Below are 15,114 nucleotides of genomic sequence, written 5' to 3'. Positions count from 1 at the left end.
ATGTGGACACCAGGTCGTAGGGGGTTATGGTAAAACATAGCAAAACCACTGCTGCTATAAATGTAATTAATGATATAGTCAAAGCACTTGATGATAAGAAACACTGTGTGTCTATGTTAATTGATTTGTCCAAAGCATTTGACACTGTTGACCATAGTATATTAGTGCAGAGACTGATCAGTATAGGTATATCTCAGCACTCTGTGGGCTGGTTTATTAACTACCTCGCTGATAGGACTCAAGCTACGCAAGTTGATGGCCTAACGTCAAAATATTTATCAATCTGTAAAGGGGTCCCACAAGGCTCCATTTTAGGGCCACTTTTATTCACTATTTAGAATCAGAATCAGAATCAGATTTATTGCCAGGCATGTTTTCACATGCGAGGAATTTGTTTTAGTGACATAATCTCCACAGTGTAACAGAATGACATATGTAGTATAGATTAAATTGTATGTACACATATACAGGTGTGAAATGTGCAGTTAAAATAAACATATGAAATATACATATGCAAATAAGTATACAATATATACAATTTGTATGTACACATGTGCAATCGTGAAATGTGCAGTTGAAGTAAACATAACCATTCAGACAATGTGTTATGCATGTATGTACAGAGTGCAAGTATGAAATGTGCAAATTGAGGTATACATAGTGCAAATATGTGTTGTGTGTTCCATGGTGTTAATTGTTCATCAGGTGGATTGCTTGAGTGAAGAAACTGTTCCTATGTCTGGTCGTTCTGTAGCTCAGGGCTCTGTAGCGCCGACCAGATGGCAACAGTTCAAAGAGGGAGTGTGCTGGATGTGAGGGGTCCAGGGTGATTTTCTTTGCTCTTTTGCACACTCTGGAGGAGTACAGGTCTTGGAGAGATTTATATAAACTGTCTAGGCGAAAATGTTCAACATGCATCTTTCCATTTTTATGCAGAAGATACAGTAATTTATTGTTGTGCACCTACCATTAGGAAGGTGTATGAATGCTTGCGTAGCAGAGTGAATGAGACTACTGTAATTGATTGCTGTGTCACGTGATCAGTGAATGAATTATATAAAGGCAGGTTTTGGGTTACCTAGCTATACGTCATTGCTGGCACCACCCTCTCGTGGGACCCCATTCATGGCTTTCCCCAGGTGTGTGTGTGTGTGTGTGTGTGTGTGTGTGTGTGTGTGTGTGTGTGTGTCTGTGTCTGTCTGTGTCTGTGTGTGTAAAACCGCGTGGTAACTTGTCTGGCAAACTTTATCTGCGTGCTTACTCATGTGCTCTGTTTACCACTATAGGACGATATTGTCCCGCTGTTGTTAGCGTGGGCTGTCTGCTATCTCAGTGCGGGTTGGCATCCAGTTTGTGAACCAAAAAAATAGATCGAGTGAGGATGATTACGTTTAGTGAGAGTTATAACTGCTAATCGCTGGTACGTATTATTTTGGTCCCTGTTTGTTGCGATTTATTTATTTTTAATAACATACTGTTACATGCTCAGATGGTTGATCTGGTTGTCCAACCACTTTCCGGGGGATGATGGGGTTACGTCCATGGGTATGACTGCGCTGCTGTTTTGCCTCTGAGAATACCGTTGTGGGTCGCTTTGACTCCAACTCGGTACAACGGGGCTTCACGCCATGTACCGGTATTTTAGTCGGCAGCTCTGTGTTTGTTTTACATCAACTCTTCCCTCTACTAAGGCTTAGTTACTTAGTTACTAGGCCAAGCAACTGTGAGTCACTTAGTCCATGTCTTAGTTTTGTTGATTTTATTTATTTGTTGCTACCTGTCTCAGCACTCCTCTCTTTGTATTTTGTTTGTTTTCTTTGATGTATGTGATTGAATATCACCATTAGTTTGTTCTGGGTCCTGCTAGAACTGAAGTATGCACTATTAAATCTGCATGTATAAAATCTGTATTGGTGAGAGTAAATCTAGTAAATCTGCAATGTGATGCCTCGAGATACGAGCTTAATTCGTTCCTGACCTCGCTCGTATCTCAAATTGCTCGTATCTCAAAACAATTTTCCCCGTTGAAATTGAATTGAAATCCCATTAATCCATTCCAGCTCGCAAAATTTCACTAGAATTGTTTTGTTTATGTGTTTTGAATATGAAAAACGTACAGTTCCTGTATTTATAAATGACAAATATTGTATAAAAACATACAGTAATAAAAGAATGTTAAAACTGGTTTTACTTTACGGAAGATGCGCATGGGGGTTGAGGGAGGAGTAAACAGGCGGAGGAGGAGGAATTTTGTCTTGTACGAACACTTTGACTTTCGTTTACTTACTCGCCACTGTACACTCTTAATGCTACTTTACACTTAAATGGAACTTAACTAAACTTCACTAAAATTAATGAACTAAAATCAAGCATCGTGTTAGTTCTGGCAGGCCACGTCGTCAAGCGTGTATTAGCTGTTAATCAGCTGTCCATGACGGCGCACCAATCCGGTTACGACATCCATATTACCCGACAATTAAAATTCCAATTCATAGAGCCGCTCTAGCGCTTCACTGCTGCGTGATCTAAACTCCCTCCTCCAACCGGACTCCACCATGCCGGAACCCATGTTCCTTTTACCAGTTTACGTCATAAATCTCCACATATTTTTCATTCATTCATTTATACAAGTAACATAAAATACTATGCATGAATAGTGGTTCTATTATACGGGTGTGTATTCTATTTTCTAGTCGCTGCTCTCCGCACTCTGACCATGCAAGCACACGGACGGGCGCGTGGATTTTTGTCCAGAACAGAAGCATACCGCCAACACTAACTGTATGCATATCATCTAATAAATTATCTTTTGACAAAGTGGTCCTGACAGAACTGAAATTCTCTTAACTGTTTTCTTTACATTAATTTTGCTTAATTTTCTTCATCGCTTCTCTTCACTTGTTTTTGCCTTTTTTGTCACTCTTTCCTCACTAACATTTGCCGGTCGTTTTAATAAAAACCTGTCTGGTCGGCATATCGGGTGCAGTGTAGTCACACAAGTAAAATTTTTTTAATGGATCCAACGCTCAAAACGGAAAATAACGGATCCGCAGATGGTCGGCACCTCTTGCAGTGCCTTTGCGACTCTCCATAGGAAATGAATGACTTCCGTTTTATCGGCCGTCATTTGACGCGGGAAGCTGAGGCGGGGGAAACAGAGCACACAAGATTGTTGGAGATCTTTGTTTCGGCGGCGGCGGCTCGGATGCTCGTATCTCAAAAATTTGCTCGTATAACAAGACGAAAAATTTGGTCGAATCACAGCTCGTATCTCAAAAAAAATTGTATGTCAAAGCACTTGTATCTCGAGGCATCATTGTAGGTCTTTTTCCCTCTTTGAATCGGGGCTATTTGGTTTCATTATTGATTAGTTTTGTTGTTTTGTGTGATTTTATATTGTGACTATATTTAATATAAACTGAGAGGAATTTCTGTTTTGTTTTGGAATTTTAATTTGTTTTGTTTGAGTTTACTTTTGTTGATATACTTGTGTTTGGTGGGTCATCTTTGAGGGGGAGGAATAATTGCTGTACTTTTTTGAGGGTGGCTTGTTCACTGTGTGCTGTTTGTGTACCTTCCACATGTGTGAGTTGTGTGGCTTGACACTGTGCTGTAGCTGGGTCATGTGTTATCTCGTCTTGCTCTGGAAAGGCCTCGTCATTTCAAGTATATGTTGTGTGCTGTCAATTTGATTTCATGTTTAGTGACTGAAGATTTGACATTTTCTTTAGAGAATTGTAATCCTGCACAACTGTACAAATAAAGATATATTGTGTTATTCTCATGCCCTCGTCTCTTGCTCATCATTAGGTAACGAACCTGTGTCCTTTTGGGACTGTTCCCCTCATAAGGGGTGGCATAGTCAAATGTTGTGCCCCTAGGGGCCTTTTGTGGCATTTTAAAATTCTTTATATATAGCATTGTTAGACTCTTTCCCCTACCGCTCTGCTATACTACGATCCTACCATACCATCTGGTGACATACAGGAATAGAACCGGAATCAAGAAAATACAGTAAAAAAGAATATGGGGACATACAGCCATGTCTGACATCACAAGCCATTACTTTATATTGATTGTACTTTACATGTCCAAAGTTTGTGGAGCTCAGATTGTACTTTATAGCCATCAAAGAACACAAGTTTTTAGTTTGTTTGTCTGTAAACACAAACAGCTTGCACAAACAAAGCTATCCTTTATTTAAATTAATTCCAAATAAGAAACACAAATCATTCTTTCCTCTATGCAAATACTTTCGTGGAAATGCAGAACAATACATATATAGAACAGACACAAGAGGGGAGGGCAAATAGATGGGAGAGGATAGAAGAGGACAGAAATATAATTACAAACAGGATCACAAGAATCACAAATAATAAGGTGAGAAAACAGGTATATATTACTGCAAACATCACAATTAAGTGAAGTGACATACGGCTAAGTACGGTGACCCATACTCAGAATTCGTTCTCTGCATTTAACCCATCCAAAGTGCACACACACAGCAGTGAACAGACACACACCGTGAACACACACCCTGAGCAGTGGGCAGCCATTTATGCTGCGGTGCCCGGGGAGCAGTTGGGGGGTTCGGTGCCTTGCTCAAGGGCACCTTAGTCGTGGCTGGCCCGAGACTCGAACCCACAACCTTAGGATTACGAGTCAGACTCTCTAACCATTAGGCCACAACTTGCCCCACACCCTGACCATTTACATCCACTTTATCAGAAAAGTACAAGAGAAACTTGACGGGTATGTATAGCTGATGTTTATTCATATATACATTTGAACGTACAGTGTAATTTTGTAAATGTCTTTAAATAGCTTTTATGTTACTTGTAAATATGATTGATCTCATTTAACAACCTGCTCCTGCTCCCAGGTCAGTGTGTATGCAATGATTGTGTGTTTTGTGTGGGTGTCTGTTTGTGTGTTGGGAGAGGGAGGGAGAGGGAGAGGGAGAGAGAGAGAGAGAGAGAGAGAGAGAGAGAGAGAGAGAGAGAGAGAGAGAGAGAGAGAGAGAGAGAGAGAGAGGGAGACTGGGTTCACAAGTGATTTTGATCTCAAAATGGTAAATAATAAAATGCTATGGTAAAATATACACTGGAAACCATCTCTTGTCCAAGCAAAAACAGACTGTTCACATACAGTAAGTTTTTAAAAGACGCAATTGCTGTCACTACTTACTCCACTGACAAAAAATTGCAGGATGTACTAGCTTAGTAGTTAAGGTGTTGGAATACCAATCGGAAGGTTGTGAGTTTGAATCCCATGTCCATTATTCTGCAACTGCTAGGCCCTTAACCCTCAATTGCTTAGCTATAAAATGAGGTAAAATGTAAGGGTGTCTGCCAAATGCTTTAAATGAACTGTATTACTGTTATAATTCATTCCTGTACTACTAGATGAACTGCTTTACTATTGGTTAAGTAACAAGGCATTTATTTTAGGTTTAGGTTGCATCCTTTTGGCAGAATATTATATAATGAGTTGGATCCTGGTTTACATGTTGACTTCCAATGTTAAAGTCATTGTTGTTGAGCCTATTTGGCACTATATTTTAGAATTTGAACATTAACTGAAGCTTGTATAGGATTTTATGCATTGCATATATGACATATAGAAAATTGCATGAATAGGTGTAGCTGTTTCTACTAAAGTGGCTGTTGAATGATTAAATGTTTTTACATCCTTCAAACTACTCATCATGCAAATCTCATTCAGCATTTAGAGCCTGCAGGTCCAAAGTTGGACACAGACCCCTGTATTTATATATATATATATATATATATATATATATATATATATATATATTATATATATATATATATATATATATATACACAACAATATACCAGATGTAAAAGCTGGAGTCTTGATCTGGGAGGGGAACATAAACTAAGGTCCCTTTCCTTAGAAGCGGAGCAGTTTTTCTTGGAGAAACGTGGTTAGGTGTTTGCCAACAACCGTGGGTAATACACCCTGAAACGGAGAACAGGAGGTGAACTGGATCCTGTAACCTTTTTCTACAGTGTCTAGGACCCACTTAGACACACTTAGAAGTTTCAATGCTACCAAATTGTCTACAAAAGAATTCCCCGATACCCTGCAGGTGCTGATCCAGGAGACAAGAAAAGAGAGTAAGGGCAGACCTTACTGACCTCCAAAATGCCAGAGATGGCAAAGAAGGGGAAGTCGCTCCTAGGGATCAAAGCCCTCGGGCATCAGGATTTCTTTTTTAGCTTACTTGACAGGCCTGGGTCTGGGCATGCTGACAGGCCTCCATAGACTTTGATGGGTGAGCTCGGGCTGCAACACTCGCTCTGAGCAGGAAAGGTGTGTGTGTGTGTGGGGTGGGGGTGGGGGGGTGCTGTTTGTGGCTGGAAGATGGCCCAGGCTGCTTACTCACTGTGACGACGGATAAATTCCCTGAATGCTGTTGATGACAGTAGTCACTGCTTTCCCCGAACAGGCAAAATCAGGCATCCAGGAGAAAGGATCTATGTCTGTCCTTAATCTCTGTTCAATTAAGCCACAGGTGCCTCTTTGTGACAAAAAAATACAGCCATGGAACCTTTGGTGTGGGCCGTTTGCTTTGTGGCACGGAGTGGGAGATCTTTGGCTCAGTGGAACTCAGATATTGCCTTGAGGTTCAATCCCCACCACAGTTAAGCTCTTTTAGCAGGTCAGTTTGGTAGGCCTGCAAGACCACCATGTTGTTCAGGGGCACATTGGCTTGTGCTGCTTCCATGTAGGCCTTCTACACAATGGCTTAGGTGACTCTACATGGCTTAGAAGGGAGCGCAGGCTTCCTCCATGCGGGCAATGTAGGGGAGAAACACTAGGCATGGCTGTATACCCCTGGCCCTACAATAGTCGAATAATTAGAAGTGCAGAATAGGGATTCCACAAGACGTTGATATCTCAGCATGGAGGTCCGGGGAAAATGGCAGTCAGGAAGCAGTTGTTTAGCATGGAACGAGATATCAGGCTTGTTATGAGCTACACTATTTTCTTCTACAGGCCAATTTAAATTTAACAAATAAACTTAACAACAACGCAGATTTCCACCTTGCGGAGCTCCTCAAACAGCATTCATTCTCTATGAGCTTCCGGTGCCACTCCACCTCCATTGAAATCCTAGACACCACTCACGTTGTTGACGTCTCCCTGGAATACCATGACCTGGGGGCGGTGTTCAGCAAGGAACAAGCCACCCAAATGCCACCACATAGATCATGGGATTGTACTATCAATCTATTACCGAACACCTCCCTTTCTAAAAGCAGAATATTCTTACTGTCTATCTCAGAGACCCAGACTTTGGAAAGTTACAAAGATGAACCACTGGCGAGAAAGAGTGAAGTGGAAAACCACACTACCAGTGGACACGAGTACTTGGTCATACTATGTAAACTTAATAAATTGCCTGCTGTATTTCAAGCCATTGTTAACAAAATATTCAGTGACCACCTTAAGTGCATGGTTGTTCACATCTACTTTCTGACATACTCGAGACCTTGAAGCTCATATTGTCCAAATGCCCACTGTATTGATCAGGCAGATACATTAGCTCTATGTCAAGGGGAACAATGCCGATATCATCATAGCTCCTTTACTTTTCACTTGTTTCATCACTCTACAGCACCTTATTCCAAAATGAAGCTGATTTGTCCAAATGTGCGTTTGCAAACCTCAAGCGACTCTGTTTGTGGCGTGTGTGCAGAAAAGGCTTCTTTTGCATCACTCTCCCGTACAGCTTTACCTTGTGCAAAGTGCGCTGAATTGTTGAACGATGCACGGTGACACCATCTGCAGCAAGTTGATGTTGGAGGTCTTTGGAGGTGGTCTGTGGGCTGTTTTTGACCGTTCTTACCATCCTTCGCTTTTGCCTCTACAACATGGCCTGTCACTTCTGGCCTTAACAAGAACTGTGCCTGTGGTCTTTCATTTCCTTACTATGTTCCTCACAGTGGACACTGACAGCTTATAGCCCTGTGATAACTTTGTGTACCCTTCCCCTAAACCATAATGTGGAACAATCTTTGTTTTCAGGTCATTTGAGAGTTGTTTTGAGGCTTCCATGTTGCCACTCTTCAGAGGAGAGTCAAAGAGAACAATAACGATGACCACCTTAAATACCTTTTCACATGATAGGATGCACCTGTCTATGAAGTTAAAGGCTTATGGAGCCACTGAACCAATTGTGTGTTCCAATTAATCAGTGCTAAGTAGTTACAGGTATTCAAATCAACAAAATGGCATGGGTGCCAAAATTTATGCACCTGTCTAATTTCGTTTTGATGCATATTGCACATTTTCTGTTAATACAATAAATCTCATTTCACTACTGAAATATTACTTTTGTGTCCTTCAGTTAGTTGCCAGATCAAAACACCCAAAATATTTATAAATGAAAATCATGGAGATTGTCAGAGGTTCCTAAACCTTTGCATATGACTTTACAATAAGAATTAGAACTAAGTTCACATTCTACATTCTTTAAATACAACTCTTTCTATTCACCTGTCTTTTGTTTACCCAAATTCATGGAAAAACCCTGCAGCATTTTTTTCTGTAAATATGTAACATCTCACACGGATATATTCAAATATGTTCCAAATAAAACCCCATAACAGCGTCACTGCAACAGCAAAACTCTGATGAACAGCAGATACTGAGATTACCTAAGGGATGTACCTAAGGGATTATGTAAATTGATGGGTGGGATTGAAAGAGGGCAGTAATACTGTATAATAAGAGGTTTGTTAGGTTCAGGTGCACAAAGTGAGGTGAAGAACAGAAGAACACACGTAACACACCCTGTGTGGAGTACATGACATATATGAGGTACAGAAATCTATTCATTCATGTATTTATTGATATTTAGATATTAATTTTGTAATGTATTATTGTTTCTATAGTAACAGCTCTCACAGGGACATTTATAAAAGACATCTTATCTGTCTGTGTTTGGTAACAGTCATGGTGAAGATTTTATTCTTTATAGATTCTTGATCATTTTTAAAGAGAGAGAGAGAGAGAGAGAGAGAGAGAGAGAGAGAGAGAGAGAGAGAGAGAGAGAGAGAGAGAGAGAGAGAGCGAGAGAGAAGTTGGTGAATTAATAACTTTACTACAGTAATATAACTGATAACAGAACATAGAAAGAGTCAGATTGTTAATTCATAAGCTGTAATGTTGGAAATGTTTTTTTGACAATTTCTTTACAGATATGGTTCACCTCGTTTCAGTGACTCTGCTCTTCTCAGGTCAGTGTGTACACAATGTACACTGTGTGTGTGTGTGTGTGTGTGTGTGTGTGTGTGTGTGTGTGTGTGTGTGTGTGTGTGTGTCTGTGTGTGTAAAACCGCGTGGTAACTTGTCTGGCAAACTTTATCTGCGTGCTTACTCATGTGCTCTGTTTACCACTATAGGACGATATTGTCCCGCTGTTGTTAGCGTGGGCTGTCTGCTATCTCAGTGCGGGTTGGCATCCAGTTTGTGAACCAAAAAAATAGATCGAGTGAGGATGATTACGTTTAGTGAGAGTTATAACTGCTAATCGCTGGTACGTATTATTTTGGTCCCTGTTTGTTGCGATTTATTTATTTTTAATAACATACTGTTACATGCTCAGATGGTTGATCTGGTTGTCCAACCACTTTCCGGGGGATGATGGGGTTACGTCCATGGGTATGACTGCGCTGCTGTTTTGCCTCTGAGAATACCGTTGTGGGTCGCTTTGACTCCAACTCGGTACAACGGGGCTTCACGCCATGTACCGGTATTTTAGTCGGCAGCTCTGTGTTTGTTTTACATCAACTCTTCCCTCTACTAAGGCTTAGTTACTTAGTTACTAGGCCAAGCAACTGTGAGTCACTTAGTCCATGTCTTAGTTTTGTTGATTTTATTTATTTGTTGCTACTTGTCTCAGCACTCCTCTCTTTGTATTTTGTTTGTTTTCTTTGATGTATGTGATTGAATATCACCATTAGTTTGTTCTGGGTCCTGCTAGAACTGAAGTATGCACTATTAAATCTGCATGTATAAAATCTGTATTGGTGAGAGTAAATCTAGTAAATCTGCACAGTGATGCCTCGAGATACGAGCTTAATTCGTTCCTGACCTCTCGTGTGTGTGTGTGTGTGTGTATGTGTGTTATTTAAGTGAAAAAGACTGACTCTGTGAATGTGGGGCTATAAATGACTTTATTTTGATGCCAATTCTTGTATTTACTCTTTAGTTTCAGTTTGAAACAAGTTTGAACATTATTTTTTTCTCTTTGTAATCTGAGGCTATTTTTGTATCAACAAATGAAGCCCTCAATGCTGAAGTATTGTGCAGCTTAAAATTGGGTGTAGCGTCTGGTACCGGTCATTTTAGATTTCATGTCCTAGGCACCCTAAATTTCAACATCTACTCCTCAATTAACCGATGACCACTCAGTTTTACGATTTTATTTAGGGCTACACACACACCTGGCTCAAGAATGACTGGAGCCTACACAAAGACCAGATAACCCCATGCGGCTTCTCTGATTAGGGGCCCTCAACACACACAAACACACACACACACACACACATACACACACACACCACAATGAGACATTCCTTTTACTAATAAAACCCGAAGATAAGGTACTCTAAGGTTCTCATTTTTATAACCCTTTTTGTAATGGTTTCTTCTTTTAAGGAAGGCTTGCCTGACTTAAAATTATTTGCTCCTTAATTTCCTGACAAGGGTGTATTTTATTCATGTGTCAGAAAACAACATTGTATTTTAAAATCCGTTATACTCTATCATCATATCTTACTGATCATGGCATATTAATGTATACCTGTTCTAATGCCGTATGCCCCTTTAAGGTCTGATGTCAGAATGTATACGAAGCTATCGTTTTCTTTTTACTTCCCTAAGGAAAGTGCATTTTGTTCTGTGTTTCATTTTTGTTTCTTTGCCTTTATAAGAACACAATATCGTATTGACATCAGTTACCCTTCGATTACTGATCTGTGTATGTAATGTATTCTGCCGTTATACCGTCATTACCCTTCATGTTTAGTATCCAAATGACCACAAAATTATCGGTTACTCATTTTTCAAACAATGGTGTATTTTATTTGAGCACGAAAGGCGCCATACCGTCTTAATACACCTTGGATCAAACTTTAAAGTCATCTAAAAGTTTGATAGCTAAACCACGCCCACAGACACCTGAAACAAAGGGAGTTTTTCCCTCTGAAATCTTGACCGAAGTATTGGTCATCTCCCCAAAGATGGGTGGAGTTCGCGACCTTTAAATTGTCACAAACACCACTAATCCGTGGTCAGACTTTCGGAACAGCTTGGAGACGACTCCATCTTCCTTCAAAGAAGTTCCAGCAAGCTTCACTTCCAAGAACGACAACTATTCTGATCTTCAGGAGAACTTGGAAGAACGTCTGACCCCACCCTAACTGACTTTTCAGAGATTTCTCTGTCGCATCTGGACTCTTGTGCAGTAAGCCAATGCAAGTAACCATTTCCTCTACCAACCAATTTAGATGCGTAATTTTAAGTAGGAATCTTTCATTGAATCATAAGGTGAATTTAAGTTTCTGTGACGATTTCCCAGTTAGGGTGTGATTTAATTTTGAAGTCTAAGCTTGCCATTCCTTTCCTTCCTTTCTCTAATTTCTTCTTTCCAGTCTCTTCCTCCCTTTCCCCAATTTTAATTTATTTTGTTTTATTTTATTTTAATCTTCGTTTTCCCTATTTCTTTTGTTTGTTTGTGTAGTTAGTTTATGTTGTGTTTGTCTCATTCATTAAATGTCATATTTTTGTGCCAAATAAGTGATTGTTTCTGCGTATCGCTCACAAATTAAGGTACCTGCAATATCTGGTCTGAATTACATGCTCTATTGAGTTAATCAAATTTAAATTACGGTATACAGTAAAAGGAAAGCGAATCTTTCTTGGCCAGGAAGATACCGCCTTCATAGAATTAATAAAGGTACACGGCCTGTTCGCCGGACGAACAGACCAAATAAGCGTAACCTTAATACCAGTACCGTTAATTTCAACTTAGGTTAAAATATTTAGAAGTCACTATAACACGTTATAGTTACTTATAAATATTTACCTTGCTTCGCGAGCCAAAATTGCTACAGTAGTCATGCTTTAGTTTCTGTTTCTGATTCCACAAAATAAAAAAATTACCGAGTGCAGAAAAAAACAAAACAAAAAAAAAAAAACAGGTTTAAAAGCCACTTTTGTTTATTAAGTGCACAATGTTTTGTGGTGGATCTTTTACCTGGCATATTTTACCTTTTATTTTTCTTTCTTATGTTTTTCACAGTAGTATGTGGTACAGGAGCATATATTCCTAATCGCTATCACTTTGTGAATGAGAATAAAACCTGGAATGAAGCTCAGACTTACTGCAGAGAGAAATACACTGATCTGGCAACCATCAGCAACATGGGAGAGATGAAGAAGCTGAATCACACACTGATGAAGGAAAATGCAAAGAAAGCTTGGATTGGTCTACAGAGAGCGGGACCTGGGAGATGGCTGTGGTCTCTGGAAGACCAAACTTTCTACAGAGACGGAGTCACGTACACACACTGGTTCAGTGGAGAACCAAATAATGCTGGGGAAGTTGAGTACTGTGTTGTTATGGGAATAACATATGGCGAGTTGTATGATGACAGATGTACCCGATCTTTACCATTTGTTTGTTATAAAGGTAAATCTATATATTCATGACCATAAGTGTCAATAATAATACATGGAATTAAAGGTAATTATTTTACACACTGCTGAAGTCTATCTGGCTGATCAGCGTTTATTGTTTTCCAACGTTTGTAAATTTATGGCCAGTGTATAGACAGAATTTAGAGAAATTACAAAAGCAATTCATGCTGTCACTTTGTAATTGTTTGTTTTTTTAGGAAATAGCACTGGCACATATTACATATTGATTAATGAGCAAAAAGAATGGCTTGAAGCTCAGACCTACTGCAGAGAGAACTACACTGACCTGGTCAGTGTGAGGAACAAAACGGAGAATGATGAGATCTGGATTCTGCTTCGAGGTTCACACACTCAAGTTGCTTGGATCGGTCTGTTTAATGACTCCTGGAATTGGTCAGATCAGAGTAACTCCACATTCAGATACTGGAGATCTGACAAACCCAGTGGAAGTTTGATCTGTGCTGCAGTGTCTGAGTCTGAGCAACGTTACTGGACTGATGTGAACTGCACAGAAAAACTTCCGTACATCTGCCATGAGAGTAAGTTAAATGATGTGGTTTAAATTTTTTACTTTATTAAAGATTCCTGATGCTGTTTTGTATTATCATGAACTTTATACAATACACTTTGTTTTATAAATACAATCACAAATGGATATGAGAGAGATAATTAAACTTTTTAATAAAATTTGCAGAAAAATATATTTATATTAGCAATATTTTCAGGATATTATATCCAGATTCCTGTTTAAATCTTCGGCTAAATAAAAGATGAAAAACTATTGGATTGTAACTGTTCACTTTAGCTTTTATTGAATGCTGCCTCTTTTTTCCAGATGAAGTGATCCTGATTAAGAAGAACCTAACCTGGTGGGAAGCTCTGACATACTGCAGGAACCATCATCATGACCTGGTGTCAGTGCGCACCGAGGAGATGCAGCTCTGGGTAAAGGAAGTGACTCAAAACGCCTCCACTGAACACGTGTGGCTCGGCCTGCGTCACGACTGCGCCCAGCGTGTCTGGTTCTGGGTTGTTGGATCAATAATCTGCTATGAGGGCTGGGCACCAGGGAATGGGACCTGGAATGAAGACTGTAGTCTGGAGAAGAGAAGCGGAGCAGTGCAGTCTGGAGGAGAGCAGAAGTGGATCGAGCTGCCTGAGAGCCGGAAGCTCAACTTCATCTGCTCTACCTATGATGGTTAGTCACAGTGTTTTTGTATGCTTGTGTTTTACTGCGCTTTTTTGATATCGCATTTAAAATTGGTTTTTTTTGGTTTTTGTTTAAAGATTTGTTTTATTAAACATGAAGACTGAAGACAAGTTGTGGTCCATCATCTGTGTCCAGCATCAGCTGATCTACAGCAATGTCTCATTTATTCTCTTCTACACATTATTATTATTATTATTATTATTATTATTATTATTATTATTATTATTATTATTGTTATTATTATTATTATTATTATTATTATTAGTGACTTTTATTATTAATGGGGTTTCTGGGTAATGTAGCTGAAATCTATTAACCTGATGTTTAAACTGCTATAACTATATCATATTCAGTTCATTTACACCTATGCAGGAAGTTTAGAACACCAAGCCATGTAAACATGTTAAAGTAATCATTATTCATTTTTATGTTTTTGTTTTATATATATATATATATATATATATATATATATATATATATATATATATATATATATATATATTTTTTTTTTTTTTTTTCCAGTCCATTGTTCTTTGAGTGTGTTATCAGGATTTCTGCATAATGAAATGTTGATGGTTTCTATACCTGGGATTTCTGAGCACTTGTTCCTTTAATATGTAAGGATATGGGTCATAATGACTGCTGCCAGTTTCCTATCAAATAAAAGTACATTTCAAGTTTGTGTTTTAGTGTATCTCTGTGTTTTGTGTTCCACGTCACAAACATACATCACAAACATGCAGGACTAAAAGTTAGGGTAAGGTTTAAATTTGTCATTAAACTAAAACCACTTTCACTAAACAGAAATGTAGATTTAGTGAAGAAGAATAACCCCATTGTTGCAACTATACCTGCGTTTCCCCTCCAGCCAACCAGAGGAAACCTTGTGCTATTGTTTAATGCAATGTAATATTAGTGTTTTCCTTGCATTACCTTGCTTTTCCAATGCTAGTCTTGCTGTATTTTGCCCTTGTTCAATTCTATTGTGTTTGGAATCTTTTTGTCAGATTTGTTTTCCACACGGATTTTGCTCTCTGCTTTTCGGAATTTCTTGCCTGTTTTTTGACTTACCCTTTGCCTACTGTTTTGGAATGTTTGCCTTCTCATTAAATCTCTGCATACAGATTCAGCATCTGCTGTTCCCGGCCCATCATTACATCCATGCACAA

At 39.2% G+C, this 15,114-nt stretch overlaps 1 protein-coding gene across 2 annotated transcripts; it reads left to right on the top strand.

The window, feature by feature from the left end:
* The first annotated feature begins 8,529 nt into the window (after positions 1-8,529).
* Positions 8,530-14,627, top strand: LOC113648703 (macrophage mannose receptor 1-like). Of its 2 annotated transcripts, XM_047802940.1 has the most exons (7): positions 8,531-8,850; positions 9,231-9,269; positions 9,435-9,568; positions 12,338-12,727; positions 12,933-13,274; positions 13,571-13,933; positions 14,023-14,627. In XM_047802940.1, exons 4-7 carry the CDS (start codon positions 12,460-12,462, stop codon positions 14,034-14,036), a joined length of 987 nt encoding a protein of 328 aa, XP_047658896.1. In that variant the 5' UTR covers positions 8,531-8,850; positions 9,231-9,269; positions 9,435-9,568; positions 12,338-12,459; the 3' UTR covers positions 14,037-14,627. The 2 variants fall into 2 exon arrangements, with proteins under 2 accessions (XP_047658895.1, XP_047658896.1); XM_047802939.1 differs by lacking the exon at positions 9,435-9,568 and having other exon boundaries at positions 8,530-8,850.
* Positions 14,628-15,114: the final 487 nt, after the last annotated feature.

This window comes from Tachysurus fulvidraco, chromosome 18, assembly GCF_022655615.1.
Source record: "Tachysurus fulvidraco isolate hzauxx_2018 chromosome 18, HZAU_PFXX_2.0, whole genome shotgun sequence".
Lineage (NCBI taxonomy): Eukaryota > Metazoa > Chordata > Actinopteri > Siluriformes > Bagridae > Tachysurus > Tachysurus fulvidraco.
The sequence above is the reverse complement of the archived record's forward strand: the minus strand, read 5'-3'. Positions and strand labels throughout refer to the sequence as shown.

Bases quoted from the DNA above. Each gene is read 5' to 3' on its own strand.
- LOC113648703 (XM_047802939.1), top strand. From the start codon at position 9,233: ATGGTTCACCTCGTTTCAGTGACTCTGCTCTTCTCAG. The intron at 9,270-12,337 runs GTCAGTGTGTAC...TGTTTTTCACAG, and splicing joins AGTGACTCTGCTCTTCTCAG to TAGTATGTGGTACAGGAGCA. The intron at 13,275-13,570 runs GTAAGTTAAATG...TCTTTTTTCCAG, and splicing joins TCCGTACATCTGCCATGAGA to ATGAAGTGATCCTGATTAAG.